The sequence below is a fragment of the Hyla sarda genome, chromosome 2, assembly GCF_029499605.1.
Source record: "Hyla sarda isolate aHylSar1 chromosome 2, aHylSar1.hap1, whole genome shotgun sequence".
Classification (NCBI taxonomy): domain Eukaryota; kingdom Metazoa; phylum Chordata; class Amphibia; order Anura; family Hylidae; genus Hyla; species Hyla sarda.
The window spans coordinates 77,074,401-77,098,559 of NC_079190.1; the positions used below are offsets into that span (position 1 = coordinate 77,074,401).

The following is a 24,159-nucleotide window of genomic DNA, read 5'->3' on the forward strand; positions in this document are numbered from 1 at the left end:
TTAATATTCTCATTATTGTAGATGGAATTTACATAGTTTATTCTTTAATTTATTTCCTATGGATTTTTCTATGGTTAGTTATTTGCTGCCACCATGTGGCCTTTTTTTGTAATGCTCATGTTCCTCTCTCCTGAAAGCTATGACTCATTTCCTTTGTATGTAGCCACGCCCCCTGCTTAGTGCATCACTTCCTGTATCATGGCTGCCTGCATCTGCCTCATGTAACAGAGCATCATCTTTTGACCGCATAATACTGAAATCCATTCATTCTGCTGTATTCCTGTTTAATGTACAGAATAAACCAGCTTGTGGATGAAAACAGTATTGACGAGTTCAGCTATCTGATAGGGATTGTCCGTAGTGGTTATATCTGCTTATTCAGGCCAGGCATAGAGGTCTTAGAAGGGACGGATCTCTATCATAACAATCTGAGTCAGAATACCGTGACCCCCCTGACCTACGATGGCCCCGACATATGATCATTTCAACATACGATCACTCTCAGAGGCCATAGCATGTTGAAGGCAGCATCAACATACGATGCTTTTGTATGTCGGGGCCATCGCATAAACTGCTATCCGGCAGCGCAGACTGCTTCGGCTGCCACCGGATAGCTGTTTACGGTGCCCCGTGTGGTCCGCTGACGATCACTTACCTGTCCTCGGGGCTCCGGCGCGTCCTCTTCGGGATCCCCTGCATCGTCGGTGCTCTCCATCGTCATCATCACGTCGCTGCGCACGCCGTCCCGTCATCCAATAGGAGCGGCGTGCATAGCGACGTGATGGCGGCGATGGAGAGCGGGGATGCCGGGGAAGCAGAGGCCTTGCCGGAGCGTCGGGGACACCTCAGGGACGCGGCGAAAGCGATGGACGGCGACATCCCGGGCAGCGGTGACGATCCGGAGCGGAGGGGACAGGCGAGTACAACTTCCTCTAACAGTGGTCTACAACCTGCGGACCTCCAGATGTTGCAAAACTACAACACCCAGCATGCCCGGACAGCCAACGGCTGGGTGTTGTAGTTTTGCAACATCTGGAGGTCCGCAGGTTGTAGACCACTGTCCTATACTTTACATTGCACGGATCTCTCAACATGCGATGGTTTCAACAAACGATGGTCCGTTTGGAACGGATTACCAGCGTATGTTGAGGGACCACTGTACATATCTAATCTAAAATCATAGAATGTTACAGAATCTTTTAATACCCTTTTATTGGACTAAGGGCTTATCCACATGGCAGAATTTCCGCTTGCGGTATTCCGCCTCAAATTAAAGCCCATAGGCTACTATGGGATTCTGCACTCCCATTCATACTTCTGAAATAGAAGTAAGTCTATAGGCTTTAATTTGGGGCGGAAATTCTGCCGTGTGAATAGACCCCAACAGTACTTTCAGGAGTCATCCCTTTATCAAGTCAAAAACAAATGGAAGACTCCCGAAAGCTTGTCTCCACAAAATACTGTTAGTCCAATAAGAAAAGGTATGACAAGATTTTGCAACATTCTATGATTTTGCACCCGTATCACTGGACTTAGGCTGGGTTCACACCACGTTTTGTTAAATACGGTTCCCGTATACGGCGGGGAGGAGGGGGGCGGGGCTTACGGCGCCCGCACTCAGCCGTATTCGGGAACCGTATTTAATGCATGTCTATGAGCCGACCGGAGTGAACCGCAGCCTCTGGTCGGCTTCGTTTTCGGCCGTATGTGGTTTCCCGACCGCAGGCAAAAACGCGGTCGACCGCGTTTTTGCCTACGGTCGGGAAACCGCATACAGCCGAAAACGAAGCCGACCGGAGGCTGCGGTTCACTCCGGTCGGCTCATAGACATGCATTAAATACGATTCCCGAATACGGTTGAGTGCGGGCGCCGCAATTAAGCCCCCCCCCCTTCCTCCCAGCCGTATACGGGAACCGTATTTAACAAAACGTGGTGTGAACCCAGCCTTATACAGCTCATGCAAACTACGGTGCTTTTATGTTCCTAAATATAAACACTGTTCATAAACCACCACTTTTCGTTCTTTGCACACCAGCCACACAAAGACCATTGTTCTTGTCACACCCCGGATCATATGCCCAGTACCTGTTTTCCAGTCCTTGCTTCTGAATTGTTTCACATAACCACAATGAACTGTGATTAATAAGCATTTGGATAAAGGGCTGAAAAAGTTGGCACTGGCTTAGTTACAACAAATTGTACAGCAGCTGTTCAGGCCGGCACATGCCAGGAGCTGGCAAAGCAGAGGGTTTCCCCACAACGAGGATTTAATCCGCGTATGAAACTATTGTCACCAAGACTCACTCTGCAGACAGAGAACCCGGTCACAAGCTTCATGAAAACAGCTTCGACCTTACACATAGCAACAATTTAATCTAGACACAGAGGTCAGATCAATAGATATGTTCTTATTTACAACCAGGAAATACCGTATATACTCGAGTATAAGCCGACCCGAGTATAAGCCGAGACCCCTAATTTCAACCCAAAATCCCAGGAAAAGTTATTGACTCGAGTATAAGCCTAGGGTGGGAAATACCTCATCCCCCCCTGTCATCATCCAGACCCGTCATTAACATCCTCATCATCATCCCCTTGTCATCATCCCACACATCCCCCCTTCATCATCCCCTTATCATCCCACACATCCCCCTTCATCATCCCCTTGTCATCATCCCACACATCCCCCCTTCATCATCCTCTTATCATCCCGCACATCCCCCCTTCATCATCCCCTTATCATCCCACACATCCCCCCTTCATCATCCCCTTATCATCCCGCACATCCCCCCTTCATCATCCCCTTATCATCCCACACATCCCCCCTTCATCATCCCCTTGTCATCATCCCACACATCCCCCCTTCATCATCCCCTTATCATCCCACACATCCCCCCTTCATCATCCCCTTGTAATCATCCCACACCCCCCCCCCTTCATCATCCCCACCCCCCTTCATCATCCCCACACCCCCCCTTCATCATCCTCTTCTCATCATTCGCCCTCAGTGGTCTTCAACCTGCGGACCTCCAGAGGTTTCAAAACTACAACTCCCAGCAAGCCTGGGCAGCCATCGGCTGTCCGGGCTTGCTGGGAGTTGTAGTTTTGAAACCTCCGGAGGTCCGCAGGTTGAAGACCACTGCGGCCTTCAACATCATCCAGCCCCCCTCTCACCCCCTTTAGTTCTGAGTACTCACCTCCGCTCGGCGCTGGTCCGGTCCTGCAGGGCTGTCCGGTGAGGAGGTGGTCCGGTGAGGAGGTGGTCCGGGCTGCTATCTTCACCGGGGGCGCCTCTTCTCCGCGCTTCCGGCCCGGAATAGAGGCGTTGCCTTGACAATGACGCAGAAGTACGTTGGCAATGAACGCACCTCTGCGTCGTTGTCACGGCAACGTGACTATTCTGAGGCCGGGCCCGAAGCGCTTAGAAGAGGCCTCCCCGGTGAAGATAGCAGCCCGGAACCACTATCCCACCGGACCACCTCCTCTCCGGACAGTCCTGCAGGACCGGACCAGCGCCGAGCGGAGGTGAGTACTCAGAACTAAAGGGGGTGAGAGGGGGCTGGATGATGTTGAAGGCCGCAGTGGTCTTCAACCTGCGGACCTCCGGAGGTTTCAAAACTACAACTCCCAGCAAGCCCGGACAGCCGATGGCTGCCCGGGCTTGCTGGGAGTTGTAGTTTTGAAACCTCTGGAGGTCCGCAGGTTGAAGACCACTGCGGGTGGGGGAGTTCACTCAAGTATAAGCCGAGGGGGGTGTTTTCAGCACGAAAAATCGTGCTGAAAAACTCGGCTTATACTCGAGTATATACGGTAAGTCACAACATTTACACCTGCTGCTATAAAAATGGATGCATCCAAATTGTAATTGTGAGGGAAATAAGACAACCATTATTTTGATTATTAAAGCATTATTGTCACTTAAAGTGTACCTGTCGTCATCAAAAACTTTTGATATAATGTAGATAATACCATTATATGTATATTTGTAATATATATTGATTAAAAAAAATTTGTATATTTTTGGGTGAAAAAAAGGTGTCCCTGCAGCTATTGCCTGTGCATCTCTATGAGGAGTCCAAATACAGGAAGTGAGGGCAGAAGAAGCAGGGCTCTGTGCAGACTCCTGGCTTGTCAATCATCCTGATGTATGAGCCAGGGGCAGGTCATAGAGCCTCAGTGCACACAGTCCTGCTTGTCCTGGGTGCACAGAGCCTCACTTGTCCACCCTCACTTCCTGTATTTGGACTTCTCACAGAGACACACAGGCAATAGCTGCAGGGACAAAAATATACACATTTTTTAACCAATGAATATTACAAATATACATAATGGTATTATCTACATTATATAAAACGTTTTTGTTGATGACAGGTACACTTTAAAAAAACAAAACAAAAACACATAAAATTTGAGGCAGACATGTTAAAAGTTTTAATTAGCCAAGGGTCTCACTGCTGGGACCCCCACCGATCTCTAGATACAGTTGGGTAAAGAACTTGGCAGCATGCTTTACTCCCCGGTTTGGCGCTCAGTCCCCGTGATTGAAGCAAGGCTTATTTAAGGTTGCAGGACAGATTACTGCGAGCCATGGGTGGGGATTCTCCCATCTGTTCTCCCAGCACTGAGACCCCGACAGTTCAAAACTTTACACATGTCCCAGTGACACATCAAAAGTTTCTTTGAAGTGACAGGTACACTAAAAAGAGTTCTAATATTTAGCTTTATGTAGTGTTTGAAATCACACAGTTTTTGGGACGGTTTCTGAAGGCATACACCGGAGTGCGAACGTAGAAGAGAGAGACAGCCTGGCACTGCTACTGCATATACCTGTGGGAGGTTTCATCAATAGACACCCTCTTGCAACGTACCTTCGTAAGCAGTAAGTGTTGGTGCAGAACTTATTCCGACATGAAGACAAAGTCCGTAATATCCACTAATAAAAAGAAAAGAACAAGTGCACTCACCACAGTTGCTGCTTCATCTGTATATTTTATTCAGAGTTCGTGGAACAACGAACCGTGCAGGGAGGTGACAAGTGGAGGAGGTGAGCGTGGGCTACGGACGTAGCCCACGCTCACCTCCTCCACTTGTCGCCTCCCTGCACTGTTCGTTGTTCCACAAACTCTGAATAAAATATACAGATGAAGCAGCAACTGTGGTGAGTGCACTTGTTCTTTTCTTTGTATTACTGGATACACAGGAGTGCATATCACGCAGGAAAACCACCCCAACATCTGCCAGACCGATTCTGTGCCGATTCTGATGTAAATTTTTCTAAGAGCACAAGTCTGTATGAACATGTATTCAATACTTAACGAAAGAAAGTCAGACATTTTGGTACAACAGTTGAATTGTTTTCGATTTTTTTATTTTTAGCTTAAAAGTAAGTGAGACAGAAAAAACAGTCACAATAACTTATATAAATAAAAGAAAAACGAGAGACTGGTATAAAACAATAAAAAAAAAGGAGGAAAAGGGAATAAGAGGAGAAACCTGACGAAAAGGATATTTTCCTGGTTAGCACCATCTTAAGAGAGAGAGCAAATAAAGAATTAAAAAAAAAAAACACGCATTGGAATATTTAAAATAAAAACGAAACATTTTACACAAATAAAAATATATATATTTATATAAAACAGCATAACTATAAACAAAGTGAAAAATAAAATAACACAAGGGGCCACGGATGGAAAGGACACATCAAGTCAAACTAGTCAATTCTCCCTTATAATCTGAAAGACTTCCAGATGTGCAGCTTAAATAAATGGACTTTTCCAAACTTACTCCCTGATAAAAGATAGTAGAGTTGGTATTCTGCTTCTGGATCAGTGCATTAACACATTGCTGGGATATTGATCAGAGAGACAAGATGTGAGGTATTCTTGTAAACCGTGAAGTCCCCTTCACCAGTCTTCCTGCAGTGAATGACATCATATCCGCTGGTGGTATAGATGCATAGTAAAGGGGCAGCCCATAGAAGACGCAAAAAAAAAAAAACAAAGAAAACACAAGAACAATGGTAATCTACAAAGAGGGGTAGCAACTCAAAGGAAGAGCAAGTTCAGAACCCTCCACAGCCTGGGAGAGAATGAGGCAGAGAATGAGGCAACAGTTCCGCGGTATTTCATGACCTTTACCTGTAAGGTCAGAGGCAGCAAGACTCTAGGATATTTCTAATACTTGGGATTTTTGAGGCTCATGTGGGAAGTACAAGGTCATTCTAGAGGAGCAATCGACAAGGTCATGAAAAGGACAAAGACTCCACATGGAATAGCACCCACATAGCAGCCGACACTGTCCATCTACTTTTGGAAAGCTTGTAAAGATGTCAGGCAGCATGACGTATAAAGGGATGTAGGAATGTTCTATCAGCCTTGACTACCACAGGATGAGAGGCTGTCATACAATGAATCGCTGAGGGATTCCGAGTTCTCCAGCCCAGTCTGACCCTGTTCATTGTCTCGAGATTTGGCTTCACTTGTCCCCTCATCTCCAACTTCAGAAGTGCTAGGTGTACGACTGCTCACACTGCCCGGAAAACATAGAGAGGAATGTGGGTAACCAGCCATATCACAGTCTCTGTCACCTTCAGATGGGATCTGCAAAACAAGAAGTAAAAATATTATAAAAGATATCTAATGGTGGTTGCCCCAGTAAGTTCTTTTTCTTTAAGAATGAGTAGTCAACTTTCCTATTACCTATACATATTCGCTTGGAATTTCCACCCTAAGTTGGCCATACACATTAGGGCTTGTTCACATCAAGTTCAGCAATACATTCCATCTATAGATCAGCAACCCTTAAAAGGGGTATTCCGGGATTTTTTTTTTATTTGACTATGCTACAGGGGCTGTACAGTTCGTGTAGTTCATAATATAGTGTCTGTACCTGTGTGTGACGGTTTTCTCACAATTCTTATGTGATTTTCACCCCAATATTTATTTTTACCAGCATACAAAATGACTGTTGTCTCAGATTTTTCCCAGGTTGCAATGCGGCTGAGACCTGACCTCACTAGTCAGCTGATGACAGGGAGCCTGTCTGCTTCAATGGGTGGAGTGATCGTTTGGTGGGAGAGAGATCAAACTGCAACTAATGCAACAGCTGTAGGCACCCTGATTGAAAACCACAGGTCTGCAGCTCATTTATGTTTCAATGGGTGGGGTGGCTGATGTGTGGGAGGGAGGAAAATAGAATTGTGGGATTTGTAGTAAAAAAAAAAAAAAGAACAGTCAAACAGGAAATACAAGTTCACAAAAAGCTAGCCACAGTGTTATGGCAATCTCATGACTTCGCCATTTAGCCCCAAGACAAGTGCAGGTCCTTCCTAAGCATGTCCATTACTGTCTGCCAGGTACGTACTAAAATCACCTTATGGTGGATAACCCCTTTAAAAATGGGATGCAGGCATATATGTGCAAGTACTGACATGAGGCCCTTTGACTTGGGTGGCTTGAACATGGTCATCTAGTGACTACGATTCGGGTGCCTAAATGTATACATGCACTTTCCAGGAGTCCCAGAAAATAAATGCATATGTTCAGAAAATGAGTTGAACGTAGTCACTAGGTTTAAATGAGGCTCGCGCGTTAAACGTGCGTGTAAGAAGACATCTCTTTTTTTACTGGTTGCTGACATATTCATGCTGCGTACGATAATCGAATATTAATAGGGACTTAGATGAATGTTGTATTTCATATTTTGTTGAATCAGCTGAAGATCTGATGTAAATGGGGGGAACTTATCTACCATATAAAGGAGGGGTAAAGATTGGGCAGACTGGATTTAAACATGCTGAGGTTTTGTTCCAATTGAAGTGAATGGGGTCTAGTATTTTCTTATTCCTCTTACCCCACTGAAACTTGGCCACCTTAAAGGAGTACTCCGCCCCTAGAAATCTTATCCCCTATCCAAAGGATAGGGGATAAGATGTGATCGCGGGGGTCCTGCCACTGGGTAACCCTGCGATCTCGGCTGCGGCACCCCAGACATCCCCCGACAACTTCGCTCTGTGCCGGATGACTGATGATGAGGAGGCTCGTTACGTCAAGACCACACCCCCTCAATGCAAGTGTATGGGAGGGGACGTGACATCCGTCACGCCCCCTCCCATACACTTTCATTGAGGTGGCGTGGCCGTGCCGTCACGAGCAGGGCATGACCATGATGTCACAAGCCTCCTGTGCTGCACCCGACGCTCTAAACAAATGCCGGGTGCAGCAGGGAGATCGCAGGGGTCCCCAGCGGCGGGACCCCTGCAATCAGACATCTTATACCCTATCCTTTGTATAGGGTATAAGATTTCTAGGGGCAGAGTACCCCTTTAAGAATGTCAGGAGACACGTGCTGTATATTTTCAGCTTAGCTGGCAACAGACCTATTGTTTTTGCCAGACTGCTTAGATTTCTAATGACTAGGACGACCTAAGTTTGTTAATGCATATCGTTCACTTTCCAAAAAGGGGTTAATCATGAATGGGGAGAGGTAGATAAACTTCCATTTTTAAGTTTTGTTGCGATCAAATAGTACTTTTCACCACTCCTTACATGTCTGTTTTAGTAAATCTCCCATAACATAACTCTGGAACATCTTTCCTTAAACCACTGCATTGTGTCATTCATTTCTTATTCCCCCTGCAAAGGGTTGAATAGACTGAAAACTGTCCGTTACCACTTGGGGGAATGAGAAGAGTCCCTGCAGTCCGTCACTTATTGGACAGGGTCAGAATGTATAGGAACACGCTCCCTAACTGGTAACACAGTTATTAATTTATTCATATATTTCTAGGATTTTTAAAAAAATATTTTTGCTTTAAAAATAAACTATGCATAATTTGGATAATACTTCCCCCACTGTGAATGTTGGGGGGGGGGTGTATTGAAATACTTAGGGAAGTCTAGTATTCTGGAAAAGATCCCGAGACTGCGATATAAAATAAGAACTAATTACTTTTTAATTAAGCCGATTTCCCTAAGCACAACAGACAAGAGGCTCTGGGTTCTCCTCTCTGGTGACAAGTCGCTCCCTTATTTCCTCAAGGTAAACTGGAGATGTGATTATCTCTGTATTACACTCTGACACCATCTCGCTCGCTTTGTTGTGTAGATTGAGGTTTCAGCCTTGATTGACTTATGTGTAGACAGTGATAGCAAACTACTTTATCTCTTCATTCGTAACAGCGTCTGACATAGTAAGAGCGCAGGGTGAAAAAAATCGTTACTAGCCTCAGAGCCCAGACTGCTATCAAAACCTCCGACATGTCTCTATGAAATGTCAAAAGTTAATTTTTTTTGTAATGACCGTAATACTTTAAAGGGGTTGCCCAGAATTCGAAAAAAAAAGATTGTTTCTAGAAAAAGCCTTACTCTTGTCCATCGGCTTTGTCTGGTACTGCAGCTCCAGTCACTTACATACGGCTAAGCAGCAACACCAGACAGACTATGGACAATAGTATCACAGTTTTAGGGGGAGGGGCTAAATTACTAAATAACACAAGAGTAATTAAATGGGTACCCCACTGCTCAGCGTTTGGAACAAACTGTTCCGAACGCTGGAGCTTGTGACGTCATAGCCCCGCCCCCTCAATGCAAGTCTAAGGGAGGGGGCGTGTCACGGCTGTCACGCCCCCTCCCATAGACTTGCATTGAGGGGGTGGGAAGTGACATCATGAGGGGACGGGGCTATGACGTCATTAGCTCCCGACTCCACCGTTTGGAACAGTTTGTCTAAAACGCTGAGCAGCAGAGTACCCCTTTAAGTGTATCAGTTTTAGCTAAACAATAAAAAAAATACCTGTATAGTGCAACTCCCTTCTCCCCACTTATACCATGTCTTGTGTATACCACAGTTCATAAAATCATAGGTGAGGGAGCACAACTTTGTTCCTTTTAATGCTCATAGGTGCAAGATTCAGGTTCAAACCTTCTTTCTACCCCCCAATTATTAAAGAGGTACTCCCGTGGAAAACTTATTTTTTTTAAATCAACTGGTGCTAGAAAGTTAAACAGAAATGTAAATCCCTTCTATTAAAAAATCTTAATCCTTCCAGTACTTTTTAGGGGCTGTATACTAAAGAGAAATCAAAAAAAGAAATGCATTTCCTCTGATGTCATGACCACAGTGCTGTCTGCTGACCTCTGCTGTCCATTTTAGGAACTGTCCAGTGCAGGAGAAAATCCCCATAGCAAACACATGCTGCTCTGGACAGTTCCTAAAATGGACAGCAGAGGTCAGCAGAGAGCACTGTGGTCATAACATCAGAGGAAATGCATTTCTTTTTTTTTATTTCTCTTTAGTATACAGCCCCTAAAAAGTACTGGAAGGATTAAGATTTTTTAATAGAAGTGATTTACAAATCTGTTTAACTTTCTGGCACCAGTTGATTTAAAAAAAAAAAAAAAAAAAAGCTTTCCACAGGAGTACCCCTTTAATATGTTAGTGAGAAAATCCAGTTGATGTATATACCCTTCTTCAGGCTGGGTGAGGCGTGGAACGCGTGAAGAGCTCACAGTGTCTCATCTCACACCTTGCAGAGTCTGAAGAAGGGCCTAGCCCGAATAAGCAGTCAATACATTGTACATAGCCAGTAAAATCTGATAAGCATACACTTCGACTAGAGTGCCCATTTTTCTCCCTGATGCATATTAAACATAGTGGGGGAGATTCTCAAGAAATTTTGCACCCAAAAAATATTTAAAAAAATTTTGCACGAAAAGTATCAACCACATTTTCAAAAGAGCTTTTACACTGTTCACGTCAGTTTTGTAAAAGTGGGCGTGTCCACGAATATTGTCTGCTCAAAGGGGTGAGAGTCCAGTTTACATCAAAAATTTCACACCAGCTTTTTGATAGTGTAGAAATCACAGAAATGGTTGTAGTTTTATTGTTTTGGGGTTTTTTTTTCTTTGTTTTTTTTTTTTTAGGGAAAATGTGTAGAAATTATAAAAAAAAGAAATACTTATTATTGAAAAATGTTATTAAAAATAAAATATATATTTTTTTTCTTTTTTTTCTTGGTCACTGCACCTGCACTCACATTTAAGCTCAGAAATGTTTTATTTATACACTTATCGCTTGTCTGGGCACTAGTAACCATGGAATATTTCTTGAGATGTTTCTGCCAGAATTTTCTGGGATGTAAATTTTGGCACAAAAATCTGTGATTTTGGCGCCAAACTCTGCAATTTTGGCGCAAAAAATCCAATATGGCTGCAAAAAAAAAAAATAAGTGGCGCAAAAATTATTTTTCACATATTTTCATAGCAGCACAAAAGACCTTTGAGAATATGAGGAGAAAAAAAAAGGTGTCAATAATATTACTGGAACAGAAATTACAGTAGTTTTGCAGAATCTCCCCCAGTGTATATATTGTGCCCACAGTGTTCCTTTAAAGACAGTGTCATTATATACATAACCTTACTGACAATGTATGGTTAAGCATTATTCTCATAAATATTATTTCAACTCACTATTGGCCTTTACCATTATGTACATTTCCCCGATGCATGTTGTGGGACCTTCTCCTTATTCAGAGAAACATTCTATAATTCCAATTGGGAAAATAAACTTTAGGTAAATCCTCTATTTGACAATACAATATATAGTTTGATTTACTGTTGACCTACCTCTTCCAGCTCATGTGTTCTAGTCCTGAAGGTCTCTGTAGAGGAAGCGCTGACCTTTGCATTGGGAAAGGTCCAGTTCTTTCCTTGTTGGGGCAGACTACGATCTCTATTGGAATCTGTAACAAAAATAAAATAAAAGGATTCAAAAGCAGCAAACGTAATTGTGGCACGAAGGCTGAGACTTACGACGATAAAGTCAAATAATGGAGAGCTTCAGTTTTCACTTCATGTCAAAATATACCCAAATACAAGTAAAAGTTAACTAGGATGTAATTATCATTTAACTTTAGGGAACCTGTCACCATGCTTTAGGACACTAATCCACCAGCATCTCCGTATGCACCTGGGGTTAAGGGTTTTAAAACTCCCTAAATGAAGTTTGCTCGTTTTAGCAATATACAGATTTTTGGACTTGTATCCAGTAGCATGGGGACATGCACACTGAACCACTGAAGCAGAGGACACTACACTTTGCTTCATTCCTTTTCTTCATTGGTGCAATGCACGTGTGCCTGAAGCCAAGTCTAGAAGTAAACTGCTACTACCACCATTAAAAAATAGTCACATTGCTTTTAAAAGAACAAAACACAAACCTTCTCCATACATCCTATGACTTATGGCTGGTTCTGGTTCTGCCAATAGAGCATGGAATGCTGGCACACTTTGGTGTTGTCCGCTTGGGAACATCTCTTCCACACCTCGCATGTCCCTTTCCAAGGTCCTAGCTCTTCGAGGTACCTTGGGGAAGGCAGAAAACCTTCCCACTGGAAGGACAGAAGGAGAGTCTAGCCTAGGTTTTAACTTTGGGGTATTTTTGTTAGGAGTCCCTCCACAGTAATCCGGGGGAGGAAATGTCCCAATACCACTGTCCAGAGTCCGAGTGAGTGAATCACAAGCTATAGAGTGGGGGAAATGGAAATTAGTTAAATAAGTATAATGTTATGAGTGGAAAAAAGATTTGAAAAAAAAAGTGTGATATGAAATAGAAGTAATTAAAAGGAATCTGTCATCAAGCTTGTAGTGCGGGCGACACTGGTGAAAATCATACTTCTCGTCGCTCCCAGTCTTCAAATTATGCAAACTGGAGCTTTGTGCACAGGGGGCATTCCCAAACCTTGGATGCACGGTGACATTCGTCTTTGATCTTCTTAATAACGCCTCCCCCCCCCCCCCTGTGCTGATCAAGTGGAGTTCCATTCTGCAGCGTAGGAGGCTCAGCACAGGGGAGGAGGCGTTACCATTAAGATTCAGGCGGGACATCATGCGTCAGAGGCTTGTGAATGCCCCCCGTGCTCCAGATTTGCAATAACCAAAAGACTGGGTATTACGGAAGACTGGTGGCACTGAGCGACGAGATCTAAGTAGGATTTTCATCAGTGTCACCTGCACTACAAGCCTGTACCAACAGGTTAGTGTGGGTAATAGTGATGACAGATTCCCTTTAAAGCAAAAGATAGGATGACTGAAGGTAGGAAAATTCTAAGAAATTAGGAAGGGAGGACTTTACATTTACAAAAAGGTTTCAAAACACCTAAATATCTCCCAATATACTCAAAATATGTTTACATACTCAGGATTATGATGTAGTGACACATGTTTTTTTTTTAAAGAAATTGACTCTGTTTTTCTACTCCTGGATAACCCCTTTAAGAGTCCAGTGGGCAGTCCTACTCACTGATTAACCTGTACATACAAAAATAGCTGTCAATCATCGTATGAACCACCCACCAGACTCTTAAACCCAAGATGAGCAGAGGTTTAAATGAGCAACCTTCTAGTTCTAAAGAAACTTTTCCCCCATACATGTATATAATTCTTCTCAGCCTGCAGATTTGGATGCTGTTTTAACACAATGGGTTCCCAATGATAAAATTAGTCATGGGTAAAAGCTTAGAGAGTAACCTGAGCAAAGTAAAAGAAAAGAATATATTACAAGATACCTGCAAAGTGCTGTGAAGTAAGAGATTCTGATATCCGCTCATCTGGAGGCAGGACAACCTCCCGGTTCTGTTGGGAGAAGACAAGAATTAGCCACATTTTAGGTCTTGTGCATTGGAAAAGTGGAGCATTTGCCCACAGAAACCAATCAGATTGCTTCTTTCATTTTAATAAAGCCTCTGAAAAATAAAAGAAGCGATCTGATTGGTTGCTTTGAGCAACTGCTCCACTTTTCTTCTGCAAAAGGTTTTGACAAATCTCCCCAATAATGCATATAAATTATTTTCATTCTCTGCCCTTACCTGCTCCATACTCTTCTGCTCACACCGTTGCACATGCGCCACCATCCCATTTCGTGGAGGACGAAATGGACGCACTTCTTTGTTTTCTGGCGATAATCGAGGGAAATCTCGAAGTGGTGTCTTCCCTTCCACACGTCCTTCTGCAGGAACCTCCTTTCCATCCACCCTAAATAAAAAAAAAAGATCAATATTACCTAAAGTTTCTTGAATTTCTGCTCTCTATAGACTCCAGCATAACACTGCAATGAATGCAAAGTAAAGGATTTACAATATGGGGTGCATTTTGTCCCCTTATATCATGTTTATAGGGAATACAACAAAAAAAAAAAAAGAAAGAATAAACTGTTGTACGAGAGAGATACTGCAACACAGTACATAGGTATATATGCATAATAAGGCAAGTAAAGGCTTGTAAGCACATTCTGTAATATGTATTAATAAATACAGAGAGAAACATACAACAGGACAAAACAGAAGGGGGCCGGGGTACAAGGACAAATGAAAAAGCCAACACCTCTCCCAAAAAGCCACGACTTCTTTGGCAACTGAGGTACAATGACTAAAAGGTGTTGTAGAGCTAAATATGCCCCATTTTGGGCAATTTACACTAAACTTGAGGAAAATGCACCTTTATAAATAGTAGTTTTACTAGATGGCACAAAAAGAATTAATGTAAGAAATATAAGACATAACCAAGCTCTCCCACAAAGCTTTGTTCTCTCTATGTAAAGAGGAGTGAAGTCCATTTTGTAACCAATGCCTTTATTGCCATGGTATCGGCTCTGCCCTGGTCCTTGGTTGTACCACGTGATTGTCTATGAGACCTGTGGAATCTTACAACGTCTCGTGTCTACACAGGACGTCATTTTCTCTATTCATTCCTAAGAGAGGCTCGATGGATGATCAGGTGGTAAAGCTGGGCACAATAGGCACTAGTAGCAACACTTACTGCATTTCTCTTTACACAATGTATAGACCTGATCTAAGTATTGATCCAATAGATCTTCATCAATGAGTTGAAAGTTGATTTAGATTATCAAAATTTATGGGGGAGATTTATCAAAACCTGTCCAGAGGAAAAGTTGCCCAGTTGCCCATAGCAACCAATCAGATCGCTTCTTTCATTTGTAACAAGGCCTCTGCAAAATGAAAGAAGCGGTCTGATTGGTTGCTATGGGCAACTGGGCAACTTTTGCTTTGCACAGGTTTTGATAAATCTCCCCCTATATGCCCACAAGTGGAATACAAATAGAAATGAATGAATGAATATGCTACAAGTTCTATACACTGATATTCCTGACACAGAACACTATAAAATTGGACCCCATTTTAACAGTCACAGTTGCATGCACCTCTGTGTTTGCTGCACCATAATACTTATTCCAATTACATTACCTAGAAACATATTTTGCGATCTGTTTTGGTTTATCGAGCCTTTAAAAACTGATGGCCTATCCCTCTGCATAGGCCATCAATATTAGATTGGTGGGTATTTTAGCTACAGCCTCTTCAAATTAGCTGACAGGAGTCAGACCGCTGCGGATCTAAAAGAGAAATCCTACCATTTTAAAGGCTGGATGAAGTGCTTTAAAAAGTTTTTCACTCTTTTAAAAAGGTATACTCAGGTAACTATAAGAATTCAAGGCTTTAACTATCGGCCTCTTATCGCAAGTAACATTGCCCAATGCATGGCTCTTGAAGGGCCTACCATACACTTGGCCTTTTCTCCTGGCAGCAGGGGCATACCGTGTTTCTCCGAAAATAAGACCGGGTCTTATATTAATTTTAGTCACAAAAAACACACTAGGGCTTATTTTCAGGGTAGGGCTTATTTACGGTATGTACCTTGAACAACATGGGGGGCTGTAGCAGTGTGGAGGATGGGGGGGGCTGTAGCAGTGTGGAGGATGGGGGGGCTGTAGCAGTGTGGAGGATGGGGGGCTGTAGCAGTGTGGAGGATGCCGCACCCCATCTTCCACACTGCTACAGCCCCCCCCATCCTCCCACAGCCTGCCATCCTCCACACTCCCGCAGCCCCCCATCCTCCACACTCCTGCAGCCCCCCATCCTCCACACTCCTGCAGCCCCCCATCCTCCCCTTCCCCCGTCATCCTCCACACTCCTACAGTGCCCCCCACCTGGCAGTCTGCCAGTTGATTACCCCTGGCCTAGGTCTTATTTTCGGGGTAGGGCTTATATATTGCAGCCCACCCTGATAATCCTGCTAGGGCTTACTTTCGGGGTAAGGTTTATTTTTGGGGAAACAGGGTAGCTGGGCAGGGGCGGATGTGTGGCTTGCTATTTCGGCTAGAGCTCCAGAGGAGCCCAGGCACCAGGGGAGAGAGCTGGAAGAATGCACTTATAAGCTGTAGACAAGCGCTTTTAACAGCAACACAGATGGGAAGCTTGTATAGTGATGAGGATGGTGTTGGAGAGAGTATCCTAAAATATTTGCCAGCAGATTTTGTGGAGACCAGTAATGGCCAAGAGAAGTCTTTTAGATGGCCCAGGAAAAATGGAGAACAAAAGAATAAGTGAACGACTGATTAAAGAAGACGTCACCTTTGATTCACTCTGAAAAGATGCCCCTGTGAGTCTGTATGGGGGGATAGTTATAGTGGATTTAATTCAGTAACGGTATGGTTGTATTGTATATGGTGGTAATGGCAGTGGTCATGGTGTGGCGTTATTATATATCCCATGTATACTGGTATTTGTAAAATTCTATTTAGTCAGTAACAATATAATGGTAATATATGAGGTGATAATATTCCTCCTTGTATCCTAATATTATTGGTAATATTAGTCTTTGTATACAGGATTTGGTCAGTAATAATATGATAGGTATGGTGATATTACTTCTTGTATACTGGTATTATTGGTAACATCAGTCTCAGTATACTGGATTTGATGGTAATATGGTGACAATATTTCTTCCTTGTATACACTAGGGATCAACCGATATTGATTTTTTACAGCCGATAGCGATAACCTATACCGATTTCTGTGCATTTTAATCCCCCCCCTCAAATATCCTTGGTAAAATGAGGGTGCGTGTGTGTGCAGGTATACCCTGAAACTGTTTCTGCGGGTGCTTTAAATCAATGAACTGCAGCGGCTTTTGCGGGGCCAGAGACCGCCACCGCCACCTGCTTCTCTCCCCCTTCCTTTTCCTGAGACCAACCCCGCCGCTGCCAGAGAAAGCCGCCGCCACCTGCTTCTCTCCCCCTGCCTGTCCTGGGGTCCTGAGTCCAACCACCGTTGGTGTCCCATTGCCTCCCACATCCCCGGTTTTATAACTACCTGTTCCCGGGGTCCGCGCTACTTCTGGCTCCTGCGGCATCCTGCGCTGTTGCTGTGAGCTGCGCAACGACGAGTGATGTCCTCAACGCAATGTCACCGTCAGTGGCCCGGCGCACAGTGACAGCTCAGGATGCCTCAGGAGCCAGAAGTAGCGCAGACCCCGGGAACAGGTAATTATAAAACCGGGGATGGGGGAGGCAATGGGGCACAGGCGGCTGTCTCTGGCAGCAGCGGTGGTTGGACTCGGGACACAGGGGGAGAGAAGCAGGTGGCAGCGGCGGTGATTGGACTCAGGACCCCAAGGCAGGCAGTGGGAGAGAAGCGGGTGGCAGCAGCGGTCTCTGGCAGCGGCGGTGGTTGGACTCAGGACAGGCCGGGGGAGAGAAGCGGGCGGCGGTCTCTAGCCCCGCAAAAGCCATTGCAGTTCATTGATTTAAAGCGCCTGCATTATCGGCAAGGTAATTGCTGATACCGATAACTTAGAAAACCGTGATTATCGGCCGATTATATCGGCAAAACCGATAATCGGTCAATCCCTAGTATACACGTATTATTGGTCTCAGTATACAGGATTTGGTCAGTAACAGTATAATGGTAAATGTATGGTAATAATGCTTCCTTCTTGTTCACTGATATTATTAGTAATTTTTTCTCCTTATAATGAATTAGATCATTAACAGTATGGTATAATAATTCATCCTTGTATACTGGTACTATTGGCTAAACAGAAAAGGATTTCAGTAACAAATGTTTTGCTATATACATGTTTATTCCCTTTGTGTGTATTGGAACTAAACCAAAAAAGGCAGGAAAAAAAAAAAATTTGACATAATGTCATATCAAACTGCTCCAGGTCTCTCTTATTGGAAGGCGCCTTTTCCCAACAGCAATTTTGAGATCTCTCTCCAGGTGTTCAATGGGATTTAGATCTGGACTCATTACTGGCCACTTCAGAACCCTCCAGCATTTTGTTGCTATCCATTTCTGGGTGCTTTTTGACGTATGTTTGGGGTAATTTTCCTGCTGGAAGACCCAGGATCTCGGACGCAAACCCAGCTTTCAACAATTTGGGTTCTCAAGTCCTCAGACAGTTCTCTTCTCCTCTTTCTGTTGTCCATGCTTAGTGTGGCACACACAGAGACACAATGCAAAGACTAAGTGAACTTCTCTCCTTTTTATCTGCTTTCAGGTGCGATTTTCATATTGACCACACCTGTTACTTGCCCCAGGAGCATCACATGCTTGAAACAATCTTATTTTTCCCCAATTTTGAAAGGGTGTCAATAATTTTGTAAGGCCCATTTTTGTAGTTTGGTGTGACATTATGTCCAATTTGCTTTTTTCCTCCTTTTTTGGATTAGTTCCTTAGATCCTTTTCTGTGAGAAATACTTCATTCTCTAGAAATATTTCAGGGGTGCCAACATTTGCGGCCATGACTGTAGGTCTTGGTATACAGGATTTGGTCAGTAACAGTATAATGGTTATATGTATGGTGAGAATATTCCTACTTGTATACTCATATTATTGGTAATATTGCTCTCACAATACAGGAATTGGTCAATAACTGTATGGTGATAACATAGGAAACTGTCAACTATATTGACATTACATATATATTCATACTTTTCTTTTTACTAAGTTTAAAAATAAATAAGTATTACTTTCTATCTGTGAGATTTAGGCATGTGCAGGCTGCCTGAATGTGAAACGAGTTTGGTTGCGGCAATCACCCTCAGATATCAGCATGAACAGGCTTTCCTGAGTGTGTACATGTTGTGTAAGTGTGACAGGAATGTGGTTGCAGCAATCACACTCCTATCACTCTCAGGAAGCATGTACATGATGAGATCTGAGGGTGACAGAATTGGGGCTGCTATAACCACACTGTACAGATGCCAACTGGGGTCATTGAGAATTTTAAAGGAGGAAACTGGGTGTGCTTGGGCGTGGCATAGGGTGTGGTTAGGGCATTGCTAAAGGTGTGGTTAGGGGTGTGGGCTCCAGCCCTGTGGAGACCTAGCAAGGCCCCTGCCTGAAAGAGCAGTCAAGTATCTCATAAAGCTAAGAATAAGACCCCTAACAGAAGCAGAATGTGAGATACATGACATATACCCAATACATAATTCAGTAGTGGCTTTGATCAATCTTACCAGCTCTTCATCAGGGATTATATGATTTCTTTAATCTACTAAATATTTTCAGCAATACATTTTTTTTGTTTTTTAACTAAAAGAAAAATGGGGGAACTAGGTGAAGAAGTAGAAGGTAATCACACAGATTTTTCCACCTATATCTTATATCAGAATTGTGAGGTTTTGTGTACTCTTAACCCTGGAATAGGCGATAAACCAATACACACAAGATTTTAAACTCATCTAATCCATGCAATATGTACATGTCCTAATCAACAAATTCCTAGGATTTCTTTAGTCTGCTTACGAGGTATTGCTACCCTTCAAATCACGTTATATGCATCTTAGGATACCTGGAAAATCTTTTTGTGATGGATCAGGTAATCTAACTAACCTATAGGTTATATAAGGCACATAAACTCAATGTACAACACTGGATGGATAAACATCTCCCTGTCTACATACATTCTTTAACAAAACAATACTACCTAAAACTAAAGAACAATTGCTAAATCTGACAATATGTGGGCCAATTGAATAGATCACTCAGGATATTCTCCATTGACAAGGACTTATGGAACATTGGGTGGTTTATGAAGATAAACCTAACCCCTGACATTCTAATGATGGCCTTAATTTGGTTCTTCATCCTGACAAAATGGGAAGTGCCAATGACTGGCTGTGGTTGGTCACCACTATAGCCAATGACTGGCTGAGCAGGCATTTCCTATGTGTCAGGGCAGAGTAAACGGAATACTGAGCAGCTGGAGTGGCACACCATAACAATGGCACTGGTGGGCTATTCTGAGAACATCTAAATAAAAAAAAATTTCCCCTCTGAATAACCTCTAAGATAAAAATTAGTGCTAGAAGTATCACTGAAGTAAAACGTTACAAGAGCTCAACAGTGGAATTACATGTTCAAGTTTTAATCTCTAGACCAAGTTATTACAGAAGGTGTGCATTTCATTTTACATTCATGATACATATTTAATAAATCAATTCAATTAATAAAAAAATAGTCATAATAATTTTCAAGCTCACCGATTCAAGAGCTGTTGCATAAAGTTGTCAGCAGTCAGAGGTCTTGAAGAGTCCCGGGTCTGATCTACAGACACAGCTGTACGATTCTTGTCAAGAGAGAGACCATTGATGTAGGCTCTCTCCTCTTGAAGAGCTTTTCGGAGATCTTCAGCTTTTTCCATTAACATGGAAATATTTAGACTCTCACCCTTTGCATCTCGAGTCCGAGGAGAGCCACTAGTAGCTCGCTCTCTCTTCTCCTCTTTGACACGACCTGTCTCAGGCCTACGACTTAGAGCAGGTAGTTTGCTTTTCTTTAAGCCAAACCAGCTTGCAATACCACTGGAATTACGTTGCTTAGGGTCAGGGGCAGGCGCACGATGCTGTTCCTGCAACCTTAACATGTTTTCTTTAATGCCTTTCATTACTTTTTCTTCAATGGCAGAGTGCAGAGCACTTAGTGGAAGATTTTCTGTGCCCTGTGGGCCTGGACTGCGAGGACATGCGTACTCCTGGCAGTTACTACTTTTCTTGCCTGCACCAGTAGGATGCATCCTCTGTTTCTCATCATTTGGAAGAGTAGGTTGCCTGGGGCTTGGTCTTAACTCTTCACTTAGGGGTCGAGATACAAAAGGTTTTGCTGTTGCCTTACTTGGGGACTTAGCAGGTAGCTTTGTTGGGCTTCCATGAGGGCTACGTGGAGACTTGCTTGGGACAGGTGGTGCGCGGGATGGATTACGTGGACCATGAGGTGAACCTGGTGAGCAATTAGAAGCTGGCTGTCGAGTCCGAGCAGAATCAGATTTTTGTCCAAGGTACCTTGGTGGGTAACTCTCTGTAGATCCAGGCTCAGGAGTCCTTAAACTGCTCACACCTAAGGATCTTTTCATAGATGGACGTAGATCTGTTAAAACCCTGTTTTCATCTGTCCCTGTTACAGCCGGCTCTGTCTGTTGGTTGTCAGAACCCCTTAGCTTTACAATTCTTTCTTTAAATGGGAGCGGTCCAGCAGACTCTGCAGGTTTTCGGGAAGTTACATGCTTTCTTATGAATGGTGTGTTCATCTGACTGTTGGGGTCATTAGAAGAATTTACTTGGGAATGTACACAAGATCCCGGGGAACAATTAGAGGAGCATGCTTCCTCAACTAGCTTAGGAGACAGTTCCAAATCCTCAGCTTGGCTTGCTGTCGGAAGCACTGAATTTTTTGCAGGAACGTTTTCATAATCATGAGACTTTTTGGTGTAACACTGTATTCCAGGTCTATTTAATAAAATGTTTGACCTTTCATTTTGTCCTTGCCTACTGGCATTGGAATTAATAAATTCAGAAGGAGAAGGTGGATCATCATCCGTTTCTGGACCAGGTAATTCTTCAGCTGCCTTCCTGTTGAGGCGTGGTGAGGGAAATGCCTCGTAATTATTGCTCCTACAAGGAATTTTGGAGGTTTGAGTAAGTTGAGGGCTAAGCCTCAGAGAGTTTGGATTCTGTAATTTATCCCCTGAGCTTGGCAGTTTCAAGAATTTGAGAAACTTAGCTGGAGAAGGAATATGAGGTGTCCGAGGCTCAGAGGAAGGAATAAGTGCATCTTGTGGGTCAGGACAAGGGGGATTTGAAACTACCATCAAGGGTTGAGGGCAATCCTCCTGTTCCTCCTGAGCTGCACTTTTGTTAGAAAAAACACTTGCATCCCTTGGCAAACTGACAGAGGCTCCAGGAGAAGGAGGACAAGAGGAAGGCGCATCGGAACCATTCTCAGAAACAGACTGCTTTCCTGGTGAAGACGACAAGGAGTCCCCTCTCTCTGTAACTGCTGGTGGTGGTGTCACTGGCACATGCTTACTTTCTACCATATCACGAAGGCTTCTGCTGTAACATGTTAATGAATGAAGATGCCCAGTGTGGCCCCTAGCAAAGCCAGTTCCATCTGAATGGCCCTCAATAGGGCTTCTTTTATCTACTGCTCCACGGGAGCACATACATGGCGCTATACCCTTAGTTAAGTCTGTTAACGGCAATCGTTGCCTAATTTCACTTGGAGGAGGAAGTGGATCTCCAATGTCATCGTCTGAAGAGGATGAGCTTCCCTCAGCTTGGCGAGATGATTGCTGTGCATCTTCTCCTGATACCAAACCAAGGTGTTCCCCTCCTCCCTCTCCAGGACTACCTGCGGGTGGCTCTCTTTGTATTGGCTTCCATTTCAGCAGCTCCTCCCAACCACTTTGAGCAAGTAGCAGACAGGAGGCCCAAGGCTCATCACCACCATGTTCTGAAGGAATTAAGCCTTCACCATTCACATAATCCAAGCCTTGGTCTGGTCTCACACGCAACCCATTCCCACTAGCTGAGGATATTCCTCCAAGGAACATTGGAGGTGCAGTGCAGGATGATCCACTCTGAGATCCTGTGGCCTCTAGCCTCCGTAGGACTTCTAAGATCTGAGCTTTCTTTCTGAGGAATGGAGACATGGCATCTATTGAGCGACAGGATGACTGGGCCCGACCAGAACGCTGTTTTTCCTATGAAAGAAAACATTTTTTATTACTTCTAACATAAAAATTCAGGGCAATGAGAACTGACGATATCCACACAAATCTTTCCTCCTTTCATAAACAAGTAAAATCTATGTAAATCTCTTTGTAGTCTGGTCATAAGTACAAACTCTAAGTATGCTATTTTAGCATATTAATTTGAGTACTTTTACTTTTTATAGGAGAGAAATATTGACAACTACATTCATGATTAAAATTGTAATATTACATTGTGACAAGAACATGAATATATGTACATAGTGGCAAGAACATGAATATATGTACATATTATCCCTCATTTACTAATGTCAACCAGACTCTTTGTCGGGTTGTGCGACCAAATTTGTGTCGCATAGCCCATGCGACACAAATTTGGTCGCACAACCCAACAAAATATATCATCACTCCGAGTGTTTTTTAAACCCATCAAAATGGGCGTGGTTATCACAAAAAAGGGGCGTGTTCCCGACAAAAAAGAAAAAACACTCCGCGTATGATGAAAAACTTGCAGGAAAACCTGTGAATTTTTCTTCACCAAAACCCGACGGCTCTGAGCTATAACGATATATGTCTGCTCCCCACTTCGCTTCTATACACATATGCCTCTGAAGCGCTATCACTGACAAGCGGAGCATTAGCAGAGCATTGGTCAGCGGCTTCCCGGAGAGATGCTCTGCTAATAAAATGCTTGTCAATGATAGCGCTACCTGGAGCTTACGATTGCGCTGTGCGGGGGGCATATATAACATGCGCTGTGCGGGGGGCATATATAACATGCGCTGTGCGGGGGCCATATATAACATGCGCTGTGCGGGGGGCCATATATAACATGCGCTGCGGTGGGTATATGACCGCGCTGTGCGGGGGACATATATAACATGCGCTGTGCGGGGGCCATATATAACATGCGCTGCGGTGGGTATATGATGGCGCTGTGCGGGGGACATATATAACATGCGTTGTGCGGGGGACATATATAACATGTGTTGTGCGGGGGGCATATATAACATGCGTTGTGAGGGGGGCATATATAACATGCGGAGTAAATGAAGAAACACTCAGAGTTAACCCCGACACTCTTAGTAAATGAGGGCCATTATCTCTTTCTAATTATTCAACTTAATTGGCTGAACATACATGTTATCTCAATGAGAAGAGATGATTAAATAACTACCAGACAGCTCTGGTGATGGCTTATCTCTGAGGAACAAAAGTTTCTTATAACACCTTCCATCAGGCATGAATTTCAACATAAGCCACTGGTGTGTGGCGGTGGCTTTTTTTACCTCTCCCCCATTGAGAAA

General features: G+C 43.6%; 2 protein-coding genes across 10 annotated transcripts in view; both read right to left on the reverse strand.

Moving 5' to 3' along the window:
• Positions 1-17,197, reverse strand: part of LOC130358635 (formin-like protein 3) — a 289,106-nt gene extending 271,909 nt beyond the window's left edge. The window contains exon 1 of the mRNA XM_056562151.1: positions 17,169-17,197. The gene's annotated coding sequence lies outside the window, so the exon portion shown is untranslated. The remainder of the gene's footprint in view (positions 1-17,168) is intronic.
• NCKAP5L (NCK associated protein 5 like) overlaps positions 5,361-24,159 on the reverse strand; it is an 84,486-nt gene continuing 65,687 nt past the window's right edge. For 7 of the 9 annotated variants that reach the window (XM_056562139.1, XM_056562136.1, XM_056562140.1 and 4 more), the window contains 6 exons: positions 20,346-22,843; positions 13,866-14,031; positions 13,566-13,632; positions 12,219-12,521; positions 11,626-11,741; positions 5,361-6,600 (listed from right to left, as the gene is read on the reverse strand). In XM_056562139.1, the coding sequence (XP_056418114.1) occupies positions 6,370-6,600; positions 11,626-11,741; positions 12,219-12,521; positions 13,566-13,632; positions 13,866-14,031; positions 20,346-22,843 (3,381 nt within the window). In that variant the 3' untranslated portion in view covers positions 5,361-6,369. Of the gene's footprint in view, positions 6,601-11,469; positions 11,542-11,625; positions 11,742-12,218; positions 12,522-13,565; positions 13,633-13,865; positions 14,032-20,345; positions 22,844-24,159 lie in introns of all 9 variants that reach the window. The other 2 variants (XM_056562142.1, XM_056562141.1) reach the window with 2 other exon arrangements.